Source organism: Sceloporus undulatus, chromosome 1 (assembly GCF_019175285.1).
Source record: "Sceloporus undulatus isolate JIND9_A2432 ecotype Alabama chromosome 1, SceUnd_v1.1, whole genome shotgun sequence".
Lineage (NCBI taxonomy): Eukaryota > Metazoa > Chordata > Lepidosauria > Squamata > Phrynosomatidae > Sceloporus > Sceloporus undulatus.
Window position 1 is genome coordinate 153,783,673 of NC_056522.1, and position 9,143 is coordinate 153,792,815.

At 43.2% G+C, this 9,143-nt stretch overlaps 1 protein-coding gene across 1 annotated transcript in view; it reads right to left on the minus strand.

The window, feature by feature from the left end:
- HS1BP3 (HCLS1 binding protein 3) overlaps positions 1–9,143 on the minus strand; it is a 42,326-nt gene that overhangs the window by 32,476 nt on the left and 707 nt on the right. Inside the window, exon 2 of the mRNA XM_042446094.1 lies at positions 2,878–3,043. Coding sequence (XP_042302028.1) covers positions 2,878–3,043 — 166 coding nt within the window. The remainder of the gene's footprint in view (positions 1–2,877; positions 3,044–9,143) is intronic.

A 9,143-nucleotide genomic window follows, 5' to 3' on the forward strand; every position in this document is an offset into this window, starting at 1 on the left:
TTTTATACAATCCCCCCTCTCAAATATACAATATGATAGTCATGAGCTGGCATCTTGTTCAGCAAATATGAGATCATAAACAGGACTTACAGTCTCATAACTGCTGAGATTCATGTTTACCGTAATGAACAACTGAACATGATCGCCAAAAACTACCTTTACATCCTGGCAACATCCAACAAATGTGTTTCCAAAATGCTGCAGACCAGGGCTTGGGGAATGCCATCTGCAGCACTCTCCCAGTTATAGGGTACATTGACACAAGCAGTTGTGGAATGGCCCCAAAAGATCTCTCCAGCTGCCTGTTCTCATGTGCATCACAACTGGGAGAGCACTGCAGTTCTCATTCCCCAAATGCCACAATCTGCAGAACCTCAGAAATATTTTGGTCAGGATGATAGGGTAGGTTTTGGAAGAGTGGCATGGTCAGATGTAACTATGAGGATGGAGCTCCATTGTTGCAGATATGTTGACAATGCATGACCTTCACCAGTATCTTTGTATGACGTATTATAGGTATGTATGCTTTCATAACAAACAGCTCTACTTTGCTGAATTTTCCTTCTCCAATTTCTTTAAGGGCTTTCACTTGCACTCGCATGCTTACATTTCCTGAACTGTGTCAATTCCATCATGGCCCTATGCTTATAATTGTAGGGATACTTGCTTTCTTCCATGAAGTTCTACTCTGCCCCCACATCATGATGTGGACGAAACCTTGGGCTCTTGAGGGATATGCCAGAAAAGCACAAGCTCTGGCAGGGTCCAATCTGGTATAACCACTGAGAGTGCAACAGACGACGTGCCTGCCATCCAAGGACTGACCTAACTAAGGTCAGAAAGGCTTATCACCAGAAGACTGACCACTAGATGAAGAACTGAACACAGCAACTGTGGACACAACAATGGTGTGGATCAGTTGCTATCTGCATAGATGAAAGGACTACCAGCTATCCAAGGCACTTTTGCCTTGAGCTTTAAAATGGAACACAAATCAGAATAAATCTCACTGCACTGTTGTGTATATAAGAGAGAGAGAGAGAGAGAGAAGGTTGGGTGGTTAGCAGGATGGTGCTACTAGGCCCAATTTAACATACAGCTTTAGATAACCGAAGAGGGCATGAAGAAACTAAGCATGCTCTGACTGTGCAGATCTGTGTGTACGCATGTGCATGTGTGCGTGTGTATGTATTTAGAAAGGGACTCCAGCATATCTCACGGGGGGGGGGGACACCTAGAAAAATAAAACACTGCCCCCCAATGTCTAAAAAAATCACTCAGTATAAAACTTAGTAGTGAGGATTAGTTGCATATGACCAAACTATTTAAGGTATTTAACCATGCCACTGCTTAGGTGACCCAAAAAATTACTTCAGTGGATAAAAATACAATTCCTAGAAGAGTGGAATGTTTTAATTTGTTATCTTCTTAGAAAGGGATGAAAGTCAGAGCGGGCAGGATGTCTAACAAGGAACCATGACTAATAAGTAGCATGGCTTAATGAAAAGCTAAATAAAACATTCCAAAATGCAGCAAATTTTACACAGCTAAAGAGAGGTGGTTCACTCACATTTTCACTAGTCTTCTTTGCATTTAAGGACTGAGGTTGATGTTATCGCTGTGCATTTGGCTATGTGTGTGTGGGAGGGGAACCAAACCTTCTCCAATCCTGCCTGTTTGCAATGAAGCATGGAATGGCTATGCAAGACAGCTTGTATGGCCCATACTGTGAAATGCCCTTTCTTCAGAGATCTCACAGTCACCTATGGAGCAAGTAAAAACTCAGGCAGGCATTCCCGAGCACTGTTCTTTAGCACCAAATTTACTGGATGATGGGATACTTTTTATGTGCTGTACTGACATCCTCAAACCATTGCTTTTACCTTGTAAACATCCTTGCTATCATTCATGATGAAAGGCAGTTGATAAATTTTAGTAAATAAACAACTTTTAAGAAGCAAATAAAATATATGTTGGCACCAAACAGGACCCATAGCTAACTCATAGCAAGAGGACAGAATCCAGATGTGAAGAGACTGTGGTTTGCAGCATAAAATTTAGGTTACAAATAATAGCCGCTGCATTGGTCTTATAACAAATACGAAATACTGAGAAATGACTTTTTATTGATCTGATTGTTGTAGCACAAAACTATTCAACCTATACAGTTACCACAGAACTCTTATTCAGTCCAAGTTGGAATAGAATGACTTATTAATTATTATTATTATTAGTTAAATTTGTATCCTACCATCACAATCATACAAAAACAAAATCTAAAGCACAAATTGAGGCAGAAGCTATGCCAGTAAAAGCAATTGGATACTAAAACCAACGTCAACATTTTTCGAAGCCAGTTTATAGGCCAAAGGACCATCTAGTTGAAAGGTTATCAGCACATAGCTTCAAGAAGGAAGGGGTCAGGGAAATGCCCATCTGCGGACTTCCTGGAGTTACCTTACCAAGAATCCAGTTTCTTCTCAGATGTGTAAAAATGTCTGTAGTACGACCAGTGCGTACTACATAGCACCATAGTTGCTACATAGTGAACTAGGATGTGCCTCCTCCTCCCCAACTTCACTTACCAGCAAGCAGCTGCTGGGATTAACAGGGACCTATTGAGAAGCAGTAGCCTGACATTCCTACTCCATCCAAGGTACAATCTCCACCGTGACAGTCAGTAACAGGACCATATCAAAAGGACCCCTATTGCAAATTCCCCTCATGCTGGAGATCACTTAAGCAAAGCTGGGAAAACCCAAGGTGGCCATTGGCTATGTGACATCCTGAACAGATTCATAATATTATTCATTTATTCATATTCCTCATCTTTGCCTCCCTTTTCCCCATCAGCCAACAATCAGATAACTTGATTACCATAAACTGGATGATATCTTCCGGTTTGTGCTTCACTGATTTGAATGCAGCCACCTGAGTAACAACAACAATATTATATTCCACATGGCCAGAGAGCATCCTTCCACGGATTTCCTGGTACTCTGGGACTGACATATCTATCCCTGTGTTAGTGTTCTGAAGAGGTCTGCAAGTATAAAAAACAGAGAGGTCAGTCAGAGATGGGCCATGTTTCAGTGTCAACAGACTTGAATACTAATGCCAGTTTTTGATCTAGTGGTTTTCAGATGTGGATTGAAGATTTCAATCTGTACCTTCAGGAGTGGTACAGTGAAGTGAAGGACTACTGTTTTGAACAGGATTTGCCTGATAGTAACCCAGTTTGGCTGGGGATGATGGAAGCTGCAGCCTAGAATACCTGGAGGACATCAGGTTGCAGGAATCCTAGAACATTTCTGGGAAAAAGAAAGTGCAGAGATACTCACATGTGAGGAAAACAGGTCTCTCTGTGATCCCCAGCAATTTATAAAAGGTTTTTCTGCATCTCTATTATTACATGTTGTTTTGTTGTTGGTTGCCTCCAAGTCATTTTTCACTTATGGCAACTCTAAAGTGAAGCTATCACAGGGTTTTCTTGGCAATTTTCTTCACACAGAGTTTACCATTGCCATCCTCTGAGTCTGAGAGAGTGTGACCCAGGATTTTGTTTTACTAGCTTTTTATTCCACCTTTCTTCCAAGAAGCTCAAGGCAGTGTAACATATTCTATACACAATTTTGGTCCAAAAATGACCCAATGAGGTTATGTTACCCTGAAATATTATTGCAATAGGTTCCAAATCAATCTATGGGTGTGAAATACTAATTCTTCTCTCTCTCTCTCTCTCTCTCTCACACACACACACACACACACACACACACACGTTTTTCTGCAGGAGCAGCCAGGGGATTATGGGATAGGTTGCAGGGGGTCACTGGGGCCAGGATCAGGCTGAAGGAGCAGCCAGGGGATGATGGGATGGGTGGCAGCATGACAGAGAGGACGAGATGGCATGAAGGAGCAGGATGCAGGGGGCCAAGGTGGGGCAACATCGGAGTGATCTTCCATACCAGACCAATTCGAAGTGCAATCAAAGTCAGCTTGATAGTGAATTCTGTGAATTCACTTTTTTCCGATTTCACCAAAATGAGGGGTCACTTTGGAATCGCTGTGGAAGCCCCATGGAAGGAGCGCCCATAGAAAGGAATCTCATGTGATAACACATTCACGTTATGACGTGAATTCGCATCGTTGGACCTGCAGTCACCCCAGATCTGAGCTGCAAAATCTCCAAAAAGCTCCATGCGATAAACAGCCATGTTTCAAAGTGGTCAGGCTATTTGGCTGTAGATGGGAGGTGGATCTTGGGGTGGCCAAAGGTTTAATATGCAGTGATGCACTGCAGCAGTTCCTATCATTGATTGTTATTGTTGTTACTGCCACAGAGGCTCGTAATACATTTATGAATGTTGGACAAAACAAGAGTTTTAATTATAGATAATTATTTTAAATCTCAAGAACAACCTGGCAGTCACGAACTGATCAATTGAACTGGTTGGGGAAACTTTCAAGCAAATAAGGAACTAGGAACCAGAAACCAATTTCAACTACTATACTGGTTCTACCCCTCCTGTAATCCTTATACTCACTGTCCATTTTTTAATTTAGCACAAGCTCCTTTGTCTTATTTTCAAGGGCTTCTGCCTGCTTCCATGGCCTTCTCCTCCCTCTGCTCCACTCATTTTATCCCCCCAATATTCCCAAAATATAATCCCTGCATGTAATTGCCCCTCTTCCAGAACCAGTGCCACCCACTGTTCCAGATCTCGTGGTCCTTCAGTGAATTATAACCTCTTTGGCATTCCTGCTCAGAATCCCTCTTCTTTCATTTTCCTCAAATGTCTGCTGGAAACCCATCTTAGGCATGAAGCCTTGGGCATAACCTGCTAATTCTTATATCTGCTGTAACTAAACCTAAAATCTTGTAATTGGAATAGCACATATTATTTTCCCATATGCCCTGTTCCCCTTACCCTTTCTTTCCTCTATCATTTTCCCAGTCTCTAATTATAAATTATAAGCTCCCTGGGAGCAGGGACATTTTGTCTTGTACTCTAAATAAAAGTATTATGAATATTAATGGTACAATATACATAATCATGTTATTATAATTATAATCACAAGGAAGCCATGACTGGATTCTGCATTGCTGAAATTCATCTGGTTTATGGTGCATCTTTGTTATTCTCATAGACATGTAGCTGACATTGAATAGCTGTATGTGCCATTCAGAAGAAAGTCCTGCTATTTCCAACACATCTTACTGTCTAGTCAATGTACACAGGTTTGCTACTAGAGTTAGAAATGAATTGGGATTCTTTCTAACCCAACATCTTTCTGGTTTCCCAGAAATCTTTCAGGAGAGTCATGTAGCACTTTAAAACCAAGAAAGTTGGTTTTGGCACAAACTTCTTCAAGCCTACATGTATCTGAAGAAATAGGCTACAGTATGCCTATGTTTGTGCCAGGTGAAAACATTTTAATCTTTAAGATGCCACTATGGCTCAGGTCCAGGTTACGTGAAGGACCATAACCATATTCCAGTGCTTTGAGAACTGCTGGAAGGCCCTTTTCTCTGTCCCACCATCCTTCCAAGTACTTCCAGTGCAGTTCCCAAATTTTGGTCCTCTATGTATTTTCAACTTCAACTCCCAGAAACCTTAGACAGCCTGGACAACAGTCAGGAAAAGTGGAACCTGAAGTCCAAAACATCTGGAAAAACAAAGTTGGGGAAACACAGCCCTAGAGGAGTGGAACTAGGGAGAAGGCCATTTCAGTAGTTGACCCCAGGCTCTGAAAATCCCTTCCCAGAGAACTCACATCCTCCCTACTTTCTTTTTGCAGACAAGGAAAGATTTGTCTCTTTTGAAATGTATTTGATGATCAATTGTATAAGGCCACTCTCTCACAAACCATGTGCTAGATCTTGCTAATTGGTGTGTGTGTGTGTGTGTGTGTGTGTGTGTGTGTGTTTAATGGTATATGTTTAGTTTTAATTTTTTTATTGTTAATATCATTTTAACATTTGTATTTCTGAATTTATCTCTTTTTAAAAATTTATTGTAAGCCAGTTTGAATCCTAAACTGGGAAAAAAGTGGGACAGAAATATATATAATACAACAGACTAACACAGCTATCTCCAAAAAAGCATTGAAACTGGATAAGCTCACAGGGGAAGATGTAGGCTGCATTGGCACTGTAGAATGAATGCAGTTTGGCACCACTTTAACTGCCATGGCACACTGCTAGGGAATTCTAGGATTTGTAGTTTTATTAGATATTTATCCTTCTCTGTCAGAGAGCTCTGGTGCTACCAAAAAACAACTCCCAGGATTCCATAGGATGGAGCCATGACAGTTAAAGCAGTGAGAAACTGCATTTATTTGCAGTGTGGCAGCAGGCAATGCCTGTCAGAGTAAGGGGGGAAAGGAAAGAATGGCCATAATGGGAAGCAGAAGTCCTTAAGGACACAGGCTCCCCAGAGGCATGAATGGAATTGCAGGCAGTATAAGATTGCCAAGAAAGGACAGTGAAGCTGCTAGAGAGTGTGTCGTCCATTCACACAAATATATGCATGTTCACTCTATCCAGGTCTATAAATATACTGCATCTGTTATTCTGAGACCAGGCCTCCGATTGTCCCTCATATTTGATGACTCCGTTGCGCATGCCTAATCTCTTCACACGTGGAAAAATCTGTTAGGGCTAGCCAGTGCCTAGAAGGCACCTACCATGATGGGATTCCCTGAGGCCTAAGCATAATCCCTTTGCTTGCAGAGGGCAGTGAGAAGGTCATGGCTAAAGTTGATTGCCTCAAACTACCTGAGACAAGGGACCACTGGCTAATCCCTTTGTCTAGTGCATTTACAGCTGTTACCCGACTATAGGCTCCTAGTCCAAACCATTCTTTTCATTCCCCCAAAACATATTAATGTATGGGTGTCCTCCCTGGACCCTAGCAATTTGGGTAACACATCTTCATCTGTTTCCGTCACTTTGCCCATGTGCAAAATGAGGAATCTGAATAAGAGAGTTTCCCCTATACACAACCTTTCTCCAAAGAACTGGGAACAATTTTGAAAAAATATATCAACTAGCGTGGAGAGCTACCATGTGTAAGGGAAGCTGGCCTGTTCTGGTTCCTTGCTCTTCAGGCAAGAAAAAGAACAGAAATAAAGACAGGGGATGACCAAGCCTCTTCCCATGTTGATGAAACACACTACAGAACCAGTGAGTAGGACAGTGGTCATACTCTGGGTTTCATAGGACTGCTGTCTATCAGTATAAATCAGCAAAGAATACAGAAAGAGAAAAGACTGAATGTTCAGAGTGCTCAATGGAAGCTGGTGGCTTTCTTCCATGTCATGAAGTGGTGAAACCGCCCCAGATTTGAAAGGAGTTCTCCAAAGAGCTAAATAATAAGTTGCAGTACTTTGCATAGTTCTTTTAAAGCTAGCCCAAACCTGAAATGGATTTACTGCCCACATGATACTGCCCACATGACAGGACATAAGAGATTCTCCTTCAAAGATCCCTGGGGCCTGGATGTCAGGCACCAAAGGTCTGTAGAGGGCTTTATGTATGGCTGACTTCTCCTACGATGAGCTGTGGGAAAGCCCACCTTATCAAGATTCCTGGTTCTTCTGTCTCCTTAGACACAGAGGTCCCCAAACCGGGATGCCCACATTTCCAGGTGGAATTTCAGGAGGTGTGGCGAATAGTGGTTTGTGTTTTTGAGGTCTCTTCCAACTCACCTACATGGTTCAATTTGTGGTTGGAAAATTAGAAATCAGGCTTCTCCATTGTCAAGTGTGATACTGCTTTTGTCAGGTTTGTGAACATCAATCCAACATTTCTTAGGGGTGCGGGGCATAGGAAAGGTTGGGAACCACAGCCTTAGAGGCCGCTCCAGATATTCACGCTCAAAGACCAAAGGTCTCACTCACACAGGGTGATCAAATGTCCTCCTTTTTCCAGGGCATGTCCTCCATTTCGGCCTTCTGTCCAGGAGGAATTCCCAAATGTCTTCCATTTGGTGCATGACTAAGAAGCAGGAAGTTGTATCAGTGGCTGTTCGCTTTTATTGCGCAAGGTCCTACATATTTGTGGCCCCTTGCCCTCCTTTGCGATTAGGACATCTGGGCACCCTGAACGCACATCCAGATAGATGCTCAGGGACTTTGTGGGACAAGAGCTTACAGGTCTCCCAAGTTCCCAGTGAGTCCCAAACTTTGGTCCTCCAAGGGTTTTGAACTTCATTACCCAGAAGCCACAGCCACCGTGGCCAAAAGGCAGGATTTCTGGGAGCTGAAGTCCAAAACATCTGGAGTACCAAAGTTGGGGGGATCAGTGTCCCAAATATTGACAGGCGTCTCAAGGAGTGTGCAGCAGTCCTTATGATGACATGCTTAGGCTAACTGAAAAGTGTTCCCAACATAAAGCAAAGGAAAACTTTGGGGCAGGGATGTCAATCTAAAGGAGCCTCGGAGGAGGTCGCAGCAGCGCCACCTAGTGGCGAAAAAAGGCCTACAACAGGAACACTGGAGAAAGGAAAGGGATCCTATTCAAAAAGGAGGAAGAGGAAGAGGAGGAGGAAGGCAGCAGCAGCAGCAACTTGACCATTTCCTGGAAGAAATTCCTCATTAAAGGAGGAAAAGCTATAGAAAGAGAAGCTTTTTGCAAACTCCTGTTTAAGGCTCTGGCGTCCTGATTTGAGTGCTGCTGGATTACAACTCTGGAGAGCAGGGTTCGAATCCCAGCCCAGCCTGGTTGACCTTGGGCAAGTCACACTCTCTCAGCCTCAGAGGATGGTCACAGCAAAATCCCCTCTGGACCAATCTTGCCAAGGAAACCCCAGGAGAGGTCGATAGGGCCTCCATAAGTCACAAATGACTCGAAGGCACCCCCAACACAACACACCCATCTCAGAACTCGCAGAGGCAGCCAAAGAAAAGGGAAGTGTAGCACTGGATCGCCCTGCTTGAACCCTGGGCCAAACCCTGGAGGATCCCCACCCCCCAATTCCACCAAGGCGCTGCAAAATTTCCTTCAAGGAAAAAAAAGTGGAGGACATGACCCAATAAAACACTCCTCTGAAAATATACATCCCTGTTTCTTAGCCCTGCTCCAAAGAGAGCCAGAACTGGGTTTGAATCCCCCCCAACTCAGCCATGGTAAACTCACTGGG